Source organism: Rhinatrema bivittatum, chromosome 3 (assembly GCF_901001135.1).
Source record: "Rhinatrema bivittatum chromosome 3, aRhiBiv1.1, whole genome shotgun sequence".
Lineage (NCBI taxonomy): Eukaryota > Metazoa > Chordata > Amphibia > Gymnophiona > Rhinatrematidae > Rhinatrema > Rhinatrema bivittatum.
The window spans coordinates 233,680,860-233,698,253 of record NC_042617.1 but is presented as its reverse complement, the minus strand read 5'-3'; the positions used below and the strand labels follow the sequence as shown (position 1 = coordinate 233,698,253).

The 17,394-nt window shown below is 48.9% G+C and overlaps 1 protein-coding gene across 1 annotated transcript in view; it reads right to left on the bottom strand.

Annotated features, from left to right (window-relative positions):
* The window catches only part of LOC115087293 (anaphase-promoting complex subunit 1-like), a 298,244-nt gene that overhangs the window by 150,411 nt on the left and 130,439 nt on the right, over positions 1–17,394 (bottom strand). Inside the window, exon 6 of the mRNA XM_029594311.1 lies at positions 4,690–4,767. Within this exon, the coding sequence (XP_029450171.1) occupies positions 4,690–4,767 (78 nt within the window). The remainder of the gene's footprint in view (positions 1–4,689; positions 4,768–17,394) is intronic.

Below are 17,394 nucleotides of genomic sequence, written 5' to 3'. Positions count from 1 at the left end.
CCCACTCCCGCTTCGGGAGTGGGAATCTCCCGAAGCGGGCTTGAAGGTGGCCAGGACTATGACTAAGTTATATCCCTTGCTGGAACAGAGTCATGGAAGATTCCCAAGGTGGATGCCGTGGTTTCTGCGGTTACAAAGATGACGACCATCCCGGTGGCAGGTTCAGCTGCTCTGAAGGATATTCAGGATTGGAAACTGGAAATTTTGCTTAAAAGGCTGAGGTTTCAGCTTTGATTCATTATGCGGCGGTGTGTGGAAGCTTGATGTAGAGAGCTTGCTTGTGCTGGATACAGAAGGCACACGATAATCGGTTGGGAATGGCGGCTGAGGCGGCTCAAGCTACCAGCTTGGAAGGGGGAGTGGTTTATGTGGCAGATGCCCTGTATGTCATGATCCAAACTTCTGCCAGAAGTATGGTCTCTGCGGTGGCGGCGTGGAGACTCCTATAGTTATGAAATTGGTCAGCGGTTGTGTGGTCTAAAACTCACCTTTCTAACGTTCCCTTCAGGGGCAAGCTGCTGTTTGGGAAGGATCTGGATCAGCTCATGAAGCAGTTAGGGAAGTTGAAGGTAATAAGTTGCCTGAGGACAGGAAACCCCCCCTCCCAAGAAGCTTTTTCCTCCGCAAGCTCGATTCCGAGAGGCGAGGAGGTTTCGAGCTGGTACGATCCCTGAGCCTGCGGCGCAAAAACAGAATTCTGGCAGGCAGCAGTTCTTTTGAGCGCAACGCAGACCTCTGAGGGATGGTGGATCCCAGGGAGGTCATGGAAGATTGGTCAATGAAGGTGGGCTGGTCCACTCCTCTCCGGTGGGGGATCCAACCTTTAAGTCTCTGTTCGCCCAAGGTTTATTGGGGTTTGTTAAGGTATTCATCTTGGCTTGGGTACAGGTCTATACTGAGTGACTTTAGGTGGCACTCTCAGTGCCTCAAAGTTTTGATCTCTGCCTCCGTCTGCTGGTAGGGATACATAAACCCACTTGTCTGGACTGATCTATGGAACTTCAGGAATGAAAATTAGCAGGTAAGAACCAGTTTTCCTATTGGACTCAGACAGCAATCAACAAAGGCCCTGACTTTGACGGTTTGGAAAACTAAGTATGGGGGTGACTTGTATGGCACGGCAGATGCTATCATTATGGGGGAGACATGTATGGCACGGTTGATGCTACCATAAGCTTGCTGGGCAGACTGGATGGACCATTTGGTCCTTTTCTGCTGTCATTTCTATGTTTCTATAATCAAGTTTACTTAGGGAATAGCCACTGCTTATTACCGGCTTTAGCAGCATGGGATCTATTTAATGTTTGGATACTTAAGAACATAAGAAATTGCCATGCTGGGTCAGACCAAGGGTCCATCAAGCCCAGCATCCTGTTTCCAACAGAGGCCAAACCAGGACACAAGAACCTGGCAATTATCCAAACACTAAGAAGATCCATGCTACTGATGCAATTAATAGCAGTGGCTATTCCCCAAGTAAACTTGATTAATAGCTGTTAATGGACTTGCGACTTGGCTTGGCCACTGTCGGAAACAGTATTTTACTAATTTCTTGAGGTGTTATTAAAGACAAGGTTTTTGAAGGCTCCTTTTACTTAGCCATTGTCACCATTATGAATTAAGTAAACCAGGGTATTCATCGTACTGATATACCTACAAACTACAGAAACGACCCCAGAAAGTATATCCTTAAAACACAGAAACAGAAAGTACAATTATTAACACCTGAAGAGTGGGCTCAGGGAAAGAGAGTTTTAAAAACAGGGAAGTATGGCTTTAAAATGGTATACATTGCTTATTCCAAAAACAAAAAAAGAGGTGGGGAGAAATATTTATGTAATAAAATACCGTAGTATAAAAGGAAAATGATCACTAAGGATAAGATCTGAAGAGGAAACACTACAGTCAAGGAAGAAGTTGACTGAAGATTGTAGCATATACTGCTGCTTTAAGTCTTCATACTGGTAAAAGCTAAATAAAGAACTTTGCAGTTAAGTTTTCAGCTCAAATTAAGGTAACAGGAAAAGCAAGGACTGAGTGAGACTGCAATCCTCTAGCTCAGGGGTTCCCAGTCTTTCAGGGAACACTTAAAAAAATTTCATGTACACCCACACAAAATTTCATGTACACCCACACACTTCTATTTGGATAAGTTCTTGGAGGAGAAGTCCATAAACTGCTAAAAATCAATAGGGAATAGCCACTCTAGCAAGGAATCTCTTTTAATGTTTGGGTACTTGCCAGGTACTTGAGACTTGGATTGGCCACTGTTGGAAACAGGATACTGGGCTTGATTGACCCTTGGTCTGACCCAGTATGGCATCTCTTATTTTCTTATTTAATTTTTGTATGCCACAAGAAAATAAATAATGAATATGAACTCTAGAATAAATCATAACGTATAAAAATTGAACCTAAACTGAATATGTAGGGAGGGCAATTTCCAAAGGGAAACTGCCCATGGAGTTTTCTTTTGAAAACTCGGGCCGGTGGGGGAAAGCCAGTACTTTTGTTCCAGTGTGGTTTTCATCTGCTTTGAAACAGGTGCAAAGTACATTCATAAGCACAAGGATTGCAGAATTAAATCTCTGCATTTATTATTCCTCCTTCAATGTAGCCCTGCTCCTTTTTTCCCCCTGCAGTTAAAGTATGTATGCTGTTCACAGCATAGGCACTTTAAATCTTAGTAGCAGGGAACAGTAATTTTCAAAGGAGCTTTTTACATTGGTAAACAGATGTTTATTCACACAAAAAGATTTCAAACTTAACCTCCCTGAAAATTGTCCCCCTTTGTTTTTTTGTTTTTTTATACTTTATTCTTTTATGATTCTTACAAACACCTACAGAAAATGATAGTCGCAAAATAATTTAGATTTTAGAAAAAGCAAAATAGTCAGCTTTTCAAAAAGAACGCTAATGAGATCTCCATGTCTACCTATGTGTACCCTAAATAATTTGTGTGTTTAATATCATATCCACACCTAGCCATTGTCTTGTTCTCCTTCCTCCTTGGTCTTTCCCTTCTTCCCTCCTGGTCCATGGTGTTTCTCTATTCCTTCTTTTCATTCTACCTCTGTTCACCATGATTCGAGGGGGGTGTCTCCTTCTCTCCCCTGATAAGCTACCATCCATTCTCACTCCCCCTAACCAGGACAGTCAGATTCCTTTCTCCCTCTTTCTCCTCCATTTCTTCTTTCATTCCTGTCTTATTCCTCTCATACTATCAACCCCTATTTCCTCCTTTCTTCCTTTAAGTCATTCTATTCATTTCTGGTGCAGCTCTCCTGTCTCTCTCTGTGAGACCAGTGGGAGGTACGAGGCAGTAGTGGGAAATGTTTCTCACTGCTGTGATAACCCAACTTTCCTCAGTATACAGAAGAAGCTGCAAAGTTTCTGACAGCCATAATTGGCTCCTCTCTTCCTTACGAAGTGCAGCAGTGGTGATTATTATTCTTGAGGATTGCACTCATCCCTCTTTTCCCCACCTCTGCTAAACATGAGGCAGTGTGGTTTGGGAATTCTAATAGGTGCAAATGGCCCTTCTCGGTCTCTCTTCCTCCTGGTCTGCAGCAATGTAGTATGAAGCTTTTGGGACCATAATAGGCCCCACTCAGTCTCCTGGCCTGTGGCAGCAGCTCAACTAATCACAGGAAGCAGCAGCCTGCTTATTTTCTCCTTAGTTAAATTTTCTTGCATCCCTTCTGGAGGACCCCTTGTGATGGTCTTGTGGACCCCAGGTTAGGAACCACTTCTCTGACATGGAAGGGCTGCAAATATTAAGGAGATTGTGACATTATAAGCATACACATTATCTAGTAACCCAAGAACACTTTCGAACTGTTCTACAAGCATTTATATTTGCTAGCACAGACTATTGTAACACACTCTTCCTTGGATTACCATATACAACACTAAGACCGCTCCAAATCTTACAGAACTCTGCAGCCAGAATTCTAACTGGAAAAGGCAGAAGGGATCACATCACTCAAACACTTGCCGAATTACACTGGCTGCCAATCGAACAAAGAGTACAATTTAAAACACTATGCACAATCCATAAGCTAATCAATGAAGAAAATACTGATTGGTTAAACACTGCATTACGACTACATGTTCCCTAAAGAAATCTCAGATCAGCAAATAAAGCTCTACTGACCATACCCTCTGTAAAGACAGCTAAACTGACACAAGTATGGGAGAGAGCACTATCATTAGCAGGCCCAATATAATGGAACTCAATGCCACCCGAAATAAGAGTAATGAGAGATCTAAAACTCTTCAAAAAAAGCTTAAAAACATGGCTTTTCAAAAAAGCTTTTCAAAGCGAGAAAGGGGAATAGGTAGTACTAAGAAACAAGAAAAGGACTTATACACAAAGGCAAAAAGTCACCAGAGATCATATATGCGTTTTTTATTTTTATTTTTCACACATATATTAAGTTAACGAATTACAGTATATCGCATATATGGAGAATCCATAAATGGAATTTCAATATACATTACATATAGCATAGAGTATTTGAATCATGTATCTGAACAATCTCGGCACCTACAGGTTAAATTACAATCTATTGCGAAATTATTTATGTGCCTATTTGTAAACCGTTGTGATGGTATATCACTAAACGACGGTATAGAAAAGTTTTTAAATAAATAAAATAAATAAATCTGAATATAGCAGTGTTATACCTGTTTTAATAAGTGCAGCTCGGGTAGCAGGGTGGGTGCCATCAGTTCTTCTGTTGTTTCTTCATACCACTGTGTACCCTTTAAAATAAAATATCACTATAAATTGTAAAAAAGGATTTCTTTTCACATTCTTATTCTCGTTTGCCATTTCTTTATATGTCTCTTACATGTCTCTCAAAGTAAAAAGAAAAATAGCAAGCATGGCTTAAAACACTGGTTCCCTGTACGTACCCAGATCAGTCCAGACTGCTGGGTTATGCCTCCCTTCCAGCAGGTGGAGTCAGAGAACAAACTGAAAAGGCACACCCTGATAACCTAGTGTGCCATCTGCGATCCCTCAGTATTCCTCTGACTCCAGCAGGTGGAACACAGCATAACCTGCGGTCCTGGTCTTACTAAATTGAATTTTATGTATTCAAGAATTTTTTTTTCTATATGCCAAATGTCTAGATCAACGGGTTAGTGAGTACAAAAAAAAAAAGAAAGGCATTTTTCTTTCATTATTGTGCAGTTTGGGAGTTCAGATTCCTCTTACTTTAAATATTCAGTTTCCTTCTAAGCAGGCACAGTTGGGCCTTGAGGCTTATCAGTTTATTTACCTGGAGAGTCAGTGGCAGCCTGGTGAGTAGGGGAGATTTACCAGTTGGCCGGTCCCTCTCCCCTATGAGGCAGAGATGCTTTCATTCCTCTGCATTCAGGGATGTTGTCATTCCTTTGCTCGGTTTAAAAAACAAAACAAAAACTACCGAGCCAGCCTGCTCCTTTCTTTTCCCGGGCCTCCAGAAGGGGTAGATTTTCTACCCCGGCAGACTTTTTTTCGCAGTGGTAACTGCCATGCCGCAGGGAGTGCAGTGATCTGCATGTGGAGAGTCGGCAGCACGACTCTCCCGCGATGGTTTGTGCTCGCGCTGTTTACACCCAGGGGCGAAGGCAGAAGATCTCTCCCGCGGCTGTGAGGGGTTGCCAGATGGGGGCTGGACATTTCTCCTCAGCCAGATCCGTCCGCGGGAACGGCGGCCATTTTGAGTGACTTGCACTCAGAGGATCCTCAGGGCTCCGGTGGAGGAGATTTCCCTCCGCCTCCTAATTTAAGCCCTGTACCGCCCTCCAGTCCTACGTTCGAGCCTCCGCCTCCCCCCCCTTCCTCCTCTCCAACGAAGGGGGCCTTAAAGAGACAGCACCCTTTTTCATCACAATTTGTGCTGCTCTTACATAAAGCTTCCATGGAGGCAGAGGCTGATTTGTCTTCACAGCAACCACCTCCCTCAAAGAGACCCAGGCCTGCTGACCCTCAGGAGGCTCTTCGGGCTCCATTACCTCAGCCAGTTCCTGAAGCAGGGACGGAGCCAGATCCATTGCCGGACCCCATGCCCCAAGACCCTGATCAGGATCCGGGCGACAACGTGGATTTCTTCCGCTCCGGTTGAGGGAGATGAACCATGGGTGCTCCAACTGTTTAGGAGGAACGAGTTAGATCCTCTAATTCCACATGTGCTTACAGAACTGGATTTACCAGTTCCACAATCGGTGGCGGATCAGCACCTGGGGGATTCGGTGTTGTCCGGTCTTCGCGCTCTTCCTAGATCCTTTTCCATTCCACCCAAACCTCTTGCAGCTCATGACTCGAGAATGGGACGCTCCAGAAGCCACTCTTCACATTAGCAGGGCCATGGAGAAGCTTTATCTGCTTCCGGATGACTTTTTGGAGCTCCTTAAGAGTCCTAGAGTGGATTCGGCTGTATTGGCCTTTGCCAAGCACACTACCATTCTGGTAACGGGTGAAAGATCTGCAGGACAGGAAGCTAGAGATCCTGCTTAAGAGAATTTTCGAAGTGTCAGCACTTGGGGTTAGGGCGGCCGTCTGCAGTAGTTTCATGCAGAGAGCCACCACTAGATGGATACAGCAACTGCTTATGGCACAGGAACTGCCGTAAGCAGTATAAGCAGTCGCTTATACGGCTGATGCTCTATATGATCTCCTGAGAACCTCCTCCCGTACGATGTCATCAGCGGTGGCAGCAAGGAGATTACTTTGGCTGTGCAATTGGTCAGCTGATGCCTCTTCCAAGTCTCAGTTGGGATCCTTCCCATTTAAAGGGAAACTTTTATTTGGAGACGATCTGGAAAATCTTATCAAGGATTTGGGAGAGAACAAGGTTTACAAATTGCCGGAGGACAAGCCCAGGTCTACTCGTCCTTTCAATTCCTATAGGGGTCGTTTCCGAGGTCAGCAGCGTTTTCGGTCAGCTAGGGCCCTGTCATTCCCCCCCTCGGCAGGCTCCGTTGAGGTCCCAGGCTTGGGTATGCTCCTTTCGAGGCAGGCGGCCTCCCAGAGACAGACCTTCCCAAGGATTCTCCAACACCAAGTCAGCCCAATGAAGGTGCGCCGGCCCATTCCTCCGTTCCGGTGGGAGGGGGCTGTCTCTCTCTCTTTCGAGAGGAATGGTTCAAGATCACGTCGGATCAATGGGTCTTAGACATTATAAGTCACGGTTACGCTTTAGATTGTGCTTGCCCACTGAGGGATCTTTTCATGGTGTCTCCTTGCGGGTCTCGGACAAAAAGGCAAGTGGTACTCCAGACCCTGGCTCGTTTGAGGGACCTGGCAGCGATCGTTCCAGTTCCACCGGGAGAGTGCAGGACCAGCAGATATTCCATTTACTTCGTAGTTCCCAAGAAGGAGGGCTCCTTCCGTCCCATCCTGGACTTGAAGAAGGTCAACAGGACTTTTCGGGTTCCGCGTTTTCGCATGGAAACCTTGAGGTCCAACATTGCGGCCGTCCACAAAGGCAAATTTTTGGCCTCTTTGGATCTCATGAAGGCGTATCTGCACACCGGCATACAGGAGCATCATCAAAGGTTTCTCCGGTTCATGGTGCCAGGAGAGCATTATCAGTTTCAAGCGCTCCCGTTTGGTCTGGCGACGGCGCCTCGCGTATTCACCAAAGTAATGCTGGTGGTAGCAGCGTCTCTTCGACGGGATTCTAGTTCATCCCTATTTGGATGACTGGTTGATTCGGGCGAAGTCCCAACACCTTTGTGAGCAGGCAGTTCAGTTGGTGTTGCTGCGGCTTTAGTCACTCGGCTGGGTGGTCAACTTTCCCAAGAGTCAGCTGATTCTGTCACAAGTGTTAGAGTTCCTAGGGGCCCATTTCAACATGGTTGTGGGCAAGGTTTTTCTTCCCATACAGAGAATGAACAAGATGATGTCTCAGGTTCGCCGCCTGATGGACCCCCCTCGCCCAGCGTTTGGGACTATTTACTGGTTCTTGGTTCTATGGCTTCTATTCTGGAGTTGGTTCCATGGGCGTTCCCTCATTTGAGGCCTTTACAGAGGGCGCTACTTTCCCGCTAGGATCCCAAGTCCAAGGAGTTTCACCTCTGCTAGCCTCTCCTGGATCCAGCCAGAACCAGTCTCGAGTGGTGGCTAGTACCGGAGCATTTACAACAGGGGATGGATTTGGAGAATCCACAGTGGCTGATTGTAACAACGGATGCCAGCCTCTCAGGTTGGGGGGCAGTTTGTCAGTCATGCTCCACCCAAGGTCAGTGGTCGCTTCAAGAGTCCCAGTGGTCCATCAATCGCTTGGAAACCAGAGCGGTTCGTCTGGCTTTGCGCAGCTTCCTTCCCCTTGTCCACCATCAGTTGGTGAGAATCCTCTTGGACAATGCCACCACGGTGGCATACATCAACCGGCAAGGGGGAACAAGGAGCCGGCCGGTGGCCGCTGAAGCAGACATGCTTATGGTATGGGTGGAACGCAATCTGCTTCATCTGGCGGCATCTCACATAGCCAGGGTGGACAACGCCAGGCAGACTTTCTCAGTCGTCAGCAGCTAGACCCCGGGGAGTGGGAGCTGTCCGAGGAGTCGATGCAGCTCTTGATCCGGCGATGGAGAGTTCCCCACCTGGATTTGATGGCGACGCGATTGAACGTAAAGGCGGTCCGGTTCTTCAGCCGCAGAAGGGAGCACGGAGCAGAAGGCGTAGATGCCCTAGTCCTTCCCTGGCCCCACGACATACGATGCAGCTCTTGATCCGGCGATGGGGAGTTCCCCACCTGGATTTGATGGCGAGCGATTGAACGCAAAGGCAGTCCGGTTCTTCAGCCGCAGAAGGGAGCACGGAGCAGAAGGGGTAGATGCCCTAGTCTTTCCCTGGCCCCGCGACATACTTCTCTATGTGTTCCCTTTTTGGCCTTTGGTGGGCAAGGTACTGAGGCGGATATAGTCGCACCGGGGGCCAGTAGTTCTCGTAGCTCCAGAGTGGCCACGGAGACCATGGTTCGCGGACCTTATCAACTTGGCGGTAGATGGTCCCTTGTGTCTCGGACACCTTCTGAACCTTCGTCAGGGTCCAGTATTTTTCGATCAGGCGGATCGCTTCTGTTTAGTGGCTTGGCTTATGAGAGGCGCCAGCTGAGGAAAAAAGGGTATCCTGAGGCGGTGATTTCTACTCTGCTCGCGCTCATAAGACTTCCACTTCGCTTACCTATATACGGGTTTGGAAGGTTTTTTGATTCCTGGTGTAGCAGTTTCCAGGTGTCCCTGGCGAAGGGCCACAACAGTACACATTCTTGCGTTCTTACAGGAAGGCCTGAAGAAAGGTTTGGCGTACAGCTCGCTTTGTGTTCAGGTGGCGGCCTTGGGCTGCTTGCGAGGTAAAGTGGACGGTACTTCCCTTGCGGGACATCCGGATGTGGCATGTTTTCTGAAGGGAGCCAAACATTTGAATCCACCGGTATGACCGGTCTGCCCTTCATGGAGTTTGAACATAGCGCCCGTAAACCTGCCTGGTTTACGGGCGCTATGCGACATGCCCTTTGAGCCTCTTAAGCGGGCTACGTTGAAGGATTTGAAAAACAGTCTTTCTCGTGGCTATTTGTTCGGCGAGACGGATATCAGAGATTCAAGCATTGTCTTGCCGGGAGCCGTTTCTACGGTTTTCAAACTCGGGAGTTTCGCTTCGAACGGTGCCGTCCTTCCTTCCGAAGGTGGTATCGGCTTTTTATATGAATCAGTCCCTTGAGTTACCGGTGATTCTCCTCAAGCTCAGGAGTTGAGAAAATTGGACGTTCAACGGGTACTTCTCAGATACTTGGAAGTGACTAATGCCTTTCGGTTGTCAGACCATCTTTTTGTTTTGTGGAGTGGCCTTAAGAAGGAAGAGAATGCGTCCAAGGCTACAATTGCCTGGTGGTTAAAAGAATCCATTGCATCGGCGTACATATGCAAGGGCCGTCCGGTGCCTGATGGTCTTAAAGCAAATTCTATCAGATCTCAGGCGGCGTCTTGGGCGGCGAGTCAATGTGTTTCTCCTCAGGAGATTTGCCGACCGGTGACTTGGAAATCTTTGCACACATTTGCTAGGCATTACCGCTTGGACGTCCGAGCTCCAGATACCGATTTGTTTTGGTAGCGGAGTGCTCCGAGCGGGACTTACTGGGTCCCACCCCAGTTAAGGCGGCTTGGGTACATTCCAGCAGTTTGGACTGATCTGGGTACGTACAGGGAAAGGAAAATTGGTTCTTACCTGCTAATTTTCGTTCCTATAGTACCACAGATCAGTCCAGACGCCCGCCCAGGTAGTCTGGTAAGTCCGTTGGTTTTCTTTCCTTTTATTCCTGCACAGGAAATTTGAAGATGTGAAGCTATAGGCTAGTGAGTGAGCAATGGAAGAATCTACACTCCTTGCGAGTACATAGTTCAATAATTTGGGACCATTTGTTATTAGTTTTTTGGTCTAGTCATTGGCTGTTAAATTGTTAAATTGTTTTTTCTTTCTGCTTGGATATTGATTATACTGAGGGATCGCAGATGACACACTGGGTTATCAGGGGGTGCCTTTTCAGTTTGTTCTCTGACTCCACCTGCTGGAAGGGAGGCATAACCCAGCAGTCTGGACTACAGGAACAAAAATTAGCAGGTAAGAAGCAATTTTCCTTTCTGAACTCTTTTCCTTGGGATATCTGTAATGAATATAAATAAGCTAGATTTGTTAAGGGTGGGTATGCATGTAACTCTAGCTCATGCATATTTATTATGGATATTCCGAAACCCAGACTGGCTGACTGGTCCCAGGGATTGGGGTTATAAACCACTAGCTGAAAGTATCTGTCAGATGTTCCACTATTCATAAGAGGCCTGATGTGTGCAAAGTTAGTCAGTAGGCAATACATTATATATATATATATATATATATATATATATATATATTTTTTTTTTTTTTTTTTTTTTTTTTTTATAGTCCACATTGAGAGTTGTGCTTCCAGGTAATGTTTTTTATGCTTTTCAAATCATGGTATGTTTACTCCTGGGGGAAATTCTGCACAAAACAATTTAAAATTCTATGCTCAAAAACTTAAAATTCTGCAAAATTCGGCATACTTTATATCAGTCAACATAAAAAACTTATGTATATTGTGTTAAGTAATTAATTTAAAATGTAATACAGAAAAAAGTTATTAAAGATGCTGAGTTTTAAATATTTTTAGCAGAATTTCCCTAGAAATTCACTGTAAGAGTGTCTCTTCCATCCTTTCTCCCTACTCCTTTGCCCGGCTACTTTCACTTTGCACTCTCAGGCCCTAACTCTTCTACCTGCCACTATCTCTCCCCTCCCCCTCAATGCTCAATCCATTCCACTCTAGCTACACTACTAGAGTATGACCCCTCTCAGAACTGCCCCTCAAACAGGCTCTTTCTGTCCCTCTTTCTCTCACACATATACACACAGGTGCCCTTCTCTCTAGTGCACCTACATCCCTCCCTCATACAGGCTTCCCTATCTTGCACACACACATCCACTCATACAGCCTCCCTCTCTCTCTCTCATGCGCGCACACACACAGATTCCCCCTCTCTCTCACACACACACACAGACCCTCACACAGATTCCCTCTCTCTTTCTCGCACCCCCCCCCCCCCCCCCCAATATAGGTTACCGCTCTCTCTTGCACACACACACACACACCGGCTCCCTTTCTCTCTCATGCATACACCCTAACACAGGCTACCTATATCTCTCTCTCACATGCCCATGCACACTCTCTCCCTCTCTCGCTCACCCCACCACAAATATACTCCCTCTTTCTCTCTCTCTCTCTCACACAAACACACATCCCTTCACACAGGCTCTCTTTCTTACACATACACACATTCACACAGGCTCCCTCACAAACGAGCACCCACACACATGCTCTCTCTCATCCCATAGGTTCACAGTCTTACACACACACACAGACTCTCATCAGGGCCTGCTCCATCTTCCATTGTGCGGGATGGCCTCTGCTTGTGGCATGCCGAGGCCTGCTCCTTCTTCACCGTAGCCAGACGGCCTCTGCTCACAGCACGCCGGGGCCTACTTCATTTTTGTTATGAGAGGAATGGCCTCCGCTCGCGGCAAAGATGAAGCAGGCCCAGGCATGCTGCGAGCAGTGGCCATCCCGCTCACAGCAAGCCGGGGCCTGCCAAATTGTGCGCAGTTTCTGCTCAGCTGTGCAGGAGAGGAATTCTGCACAGTATAGCAAAATTCCCACAAGACTATATGTTGGAAAGAATTATTTAAAAGAGATTGATGACCATTTGTCTGTCTGTCTATCCGTAGGCAGAAATAATCTCCAAAAAAGGGATTGAAATTCATGTAATGTGGGACACAGGAAGAAAATGTGAGTAGATAAGTTTGAAAATCAGAAATATCAGGTCAGTATTTTCAGAGAAATAAACCTCCAAAAATTAAAATCCCCATTCTCTTCTATGGGAAACTGATAGAACTATAAAACCTAGTTGGAGGGAAAGCAAAGTTGCATGCCTACAGTATAACAGGTGTTCTCTGTCGATGGCAGAACAAGCAGCCACATAAGATGGGTGACTTCATCTGATGTACAGAGTCGGTCATCTCTCTCCTAGCTCTGACACTGCGCACCTCCCCCTCAGTCTATTTTGTAGCTGATTTCAACTTCTCAGGGAGGAAGGAGGGATTTGTGGGATGTGTTCTGATGTCTACAGAGAACATTTGTTATAGGTAAGCAACTTTGCTTTCTCTGTGGACAAGCCAGGGTTCAAATCCCACTGCACTTCTTGCAACCTTGGGCAAGTCACTTCATCTTCCATTGCCTCAGGTACAAACTTAATTTCCTAGCGTGTAGCAGATGGACTCAAAACAAGTGTGCTCGTGCTAGCAGTTGGAGACGGATCTGACGTCAGCACGGGTACATATACCCCCACAGGAAGTGTAGCAATTCAGTAATTTCCGTCTCCAAAGCAGTTTGGAGCTACCTCACGCTCGCTGAGCGTGTTTCCAAATTCTAACGACTAAATTCATAGAAGAAACCTACCTGAAGACGAGCCCCGCACTCCTGCGGTGATACCATTCGGTCCCTCCCCCAGTTGAGTTTCCCAAGCTGACTTCCGTGGTCCCTCGGAGGTAAGAGCCTCGGTCCGGTGGCCGATTCGCGGCAGGGACCTAGCCCCTGAGTGAGAAGGGCTCGGGCGTGGCATAGAGGCAGCCTCGGTCCCGGCGAGGACTTGGCCCCCGAGCGAGACGAGTTCGGGCGTGGCCTAGAGGCAGCGGGTGCACTTCCTCGAGCGAGGTGGTGACGGTATTTACCCTCTCCTGCCGCAGCCGGAGACCGCCCGGGTCGCAGCCGGGAAGCGCCGAAGACAAGGTAAGGCGTACATCTTTACTTGTGGTCTCCGAGGAAGTGAGGATTAGCGGGGTTTGCCTACGTGGCAGCCCGCCAGAAAGGTCGCCATCTTGCCTGTCTACTCGCCTTCACCACCTGAGCGCATGCGGATAGGCGCACGTTGCTGAGCGCACGCGGATAGGCGCCCGTTACTAGCCACTGGTGGGTAGGCGCATGTTCATAGGCGCCCGTTCATAAGACGCCTGTGGGTAGGCGCACGTTCATAGGCGCCCGTTCATAAGACGCCTGTGGGTAGGCGCACGTTCATGGGCGCCCGTTCATAAGACGCCTGTTGGTAGGCGCACGTTCATAGGCACACATTCATAAGACGCCCGCTGATAAGCGCGCGTTCATAAGACGCCCGTTCCTAGGCGCATGCTGGCGCATGTTAATAAGCGCACATTGGTAAGCGCATATTAGTAGGCAACACATATTACAAGGCGCATACTCCGGCTGGGAGGAAATAACAGGCGAAATGGAGCATAAGAGAGCCCATGCGGCCGCAGAGCCGGCGCCTCCAGAATCAGGCATCAGAGCCCTAAGCCTCTGCTCAGCATGCAACCTCAGGGACACACAGAGCGAGGAAGCAGATTCCCTATGTGACCAATGTGAGGAGGCCATGGGAGTTCCAGGCCAGGACCAGTCCCAGCCTAGCGTACTTGCCAGTTTCTCAGGGAACACTCCGGACTTAGCGGGCCGCGGGGAGCAGCCAGGGAACCCGAGAGGCCTGGTGCCCCTATGGCCAGATCCGGCTTCGCTTTCCTGGGTGGACTTATTCAAGGGGATTCACGCCTTTGTCCAGATGCAGTCTGCTCCTCGAAGGGGCCTTTCCATTCCGGATGAGCCGGCCCCTGGACCCTCGAGACCTAGGCAAGGCCACTCGCCACCCGAAAGCCCCACTTATGGGGAGTCGGATTGCTCCGAGGAAGATGAGGAACCCCCCGAGGAAGGAGAACTTCCCTCGGAGATAGAGCCATATCGGACCATGAGACGCTTCTTTCGGAAAGAGGATCTTCCAGGCCTGGTCTCACAATGCCTATCAGAACTAGCTATTCCAGGCCAGAACACCCCAGGGGAACCTAGAATGAACCCCCTGCTAGAGGGCCTGCGTCAAACGGCTCACCATTTCCCCCTCCTACAAGCAGCACAGCAGCTAATTGATCTGGAATGGAACGCGCCGGAGGCCTCATTCAAAGGGGGTTGGGCCTTGTCAGGCATGTACCCTCTGGACCCGGAGTCCAAGGAGCTGCTGGCGTGCCCCAAGATAGACACCATAGTTAACGCAATTGTGAAGCGCACCACCATTCCGGTTGAGGGGGGAGCGGCCCTCAAGGATACACATGACCAGCGCATGGACACCATTCTGAAACAAGCCTTTGAGGTGGCAGCCATGTCCCTACGAATCACGACCTGCTGCACCGTGGTGACGCGTTCCTGTTTATCACAAGCTGGAAACAACACCCCGGGAGAAGACCTGGAATCAGCTCTCACGTTCCTTACTGACGCAGCCTCCGACCTAGTCCGTACGGCAGCCAAGGGAGTGTCATCCTCAGTGGCAGCCAGGAGGCAGCTTTGGCTACGTAATTGGGCGGCCGACTCTTCCGCCAAGACACGCCTCACAAGAATGCCCTTTAAGGGAACCCTACTGTTCGGCAGCGATCTCGAGAAACTGGCTAATAAATGGGGTGCCTCTCCATTACCCCGTCTACCAGAAAACAGGTCGAGGAGGAGCCAGCGATCTTTTTCTAGACCATCCAGAGGTATAAACTCTCAGCGCTTCAACCCTTACAGGGCTCGCTACCAAGCGCCTCGTTCTCAGGCCAGGAACCAGCCCTTTCGGACTAAGCACAACAAGAGGAGAACCGGCACGGGTTCTGGCCCCGGCCGTACACCACAATGACAATCAGCCGACCCATCCGGGGGTAGCAGCCATACGGGGCAGGCTAACCCTCTTCTACCGCAGGTGGGTCGAGATTACCTCGGACCAGTGGGTTCTCGCCATCATCCGAGAAGGGTATTACCTGGATTTTCTTCGGCTCCCGCCGGACAAGTTTGTGGAATCTCCTGGTTCACCTCTCAAGGCGGCGGCACTAGAAGTTACCTTACAGAGGCTCCTGGCCCTAAAAGCCATAATCCCAGTGCCTGCAGGGGAGATAAATTCTGGGCATTATTCCATTTACTTCATAGTACCCAAAAAGGAGGACACTTTCAGGCCCATCCTGGACCTCAAAGTCAGTCAACCGACACCTACGGGTCCCCAGCTTTCGCATGGAAACTCTACGGTCTGTCAAGAATGCAGTACAGCCAGGGGAGTTTCTCACCTCCCTAGATCTGTCAGAAGCCTATTTGCATATCCCAATCCATCGGGATCACCAGCGCTATTTACGCTTCAAAGTCCTGAATCAGCACTTCCAGTTCCAAGCTTTACCCTTCGGGTTAGCCACCGCGCCGCGGATCTTTACCAAGGTCATAGTAGTAGTGGCAGCGGCACTCAGGAAGGAAGGAATTCTCGTCCATCCCTACCTGGACGATTGGCTGATCAGAGCAAAGTTACTGGAGGAGAGCCACCGGGCAACCAACAGAGTTATAGCTCTTCTGGAAAGCCTAGGATGGGTAGTTAACATAAACAAGAGTTCCCTACAGCCGTCCCAGTCGCTGGAATACCTAGGAGTTCAATTCGACACCCAGGAAGACAAGGTCAGCCTGACCTCCAAGAGGAAATCAAAACTCCGGAATCATCTGCAGGCCCTGCTGAGCGCCATCCGGCCCACAGCTCGGGATTACCTACAGGTCCTTGGCCTCATGGCATCCACTCTGGAGGTGGTACCATGGGCGCGGGCTCATATGAGACCATTGCAACGTGCCCTCCTATCTAGGTGGAGCCCACGATTACAGAACTACACCGTACACCTACCTCTACCAGCCAGAGTGCGGAAGCAGCTACGGTGGTGGTTGCAGCCCGGCCACATGAGCCGGGGGTCAAGAATGTCCTCCCCAACCTGGACCCTGCTCACTACAGATGCCAGCCTGAACGGATAGGGAGCACACTGCGAAAAACTCACCGCCCAAGGGCGGTGGAGCAGAGAAGAGTCGAGGTGGAACATCAACCGACTAGAAGCAAGGGCAGTCAGGCTCGCATGCCTGCGATTTGCCCACAGACTTCGAAACAGAGCGGTCAGAGTGATGTCGGACAACGCCACCATACATCAACCGACAGGGCGGAACCAGAAGCCAACAGGTGTCCCTAGAAATAACTCCCCTGATGATTTGGGCGGAAGCAAATCTCCAGGACATCTCCGCCGTCCACATCGCCGGGAAGGACAACACCACGACAGACTTCCTCAGCAGAGAAAGCCTAAACCCGGGGGAGTGGCAGCTGTCGCCCACAGCTTTCCAGATAATTGTGGATCAGTGGGGGACGCCGGGCATGGACCTACTAGCGGACAGGTCCAACGCTCAAGTACCCAGATATTTCAGCCGCAGGCGGGATCCTCTATCCCAGGGGATCGATGCCCTGGTACAGCCATGGCCTCAGGAGATCCTGCTATATGCCTTTCCTCCAAGGCCCCTGCTGGGCACCATTATACACAAGATTCAGCGTCACAGAGGCCTAGTTCTTCTAGTGGCCCCGGACTGGCCAAGAAGATCCTGGTATGCAGACATAAGAAGACTACTGGCAGGGAATCCTCTACCTCTGCCTCCATACAGGGATCTGCTGCGGCAAGGTCCCATCCTCCACGAGGATCCTGTGGGAAATATGCGCTTGCCAGCAAGCCATTTCATCAGGGTTTAAACACTAACTTCCCTTCTCCCTGACATTTGCCTGAATAAAAGCATCACTTGTGCTTAAGTCTCTGCCAAGGAGAGGATACCTGACTTCATGTATTTCTCTGGCTTATAATTAATCCTGTTAGCCTGAAAGTAGGGCTGGGTGTTCCCTAGTCAGAGACAGGACAAAGTCAGGAGGTATAGATTTCAGCAGCCAATGAAATGATCCGTGCACACCCCCTGAGCCAAAGCC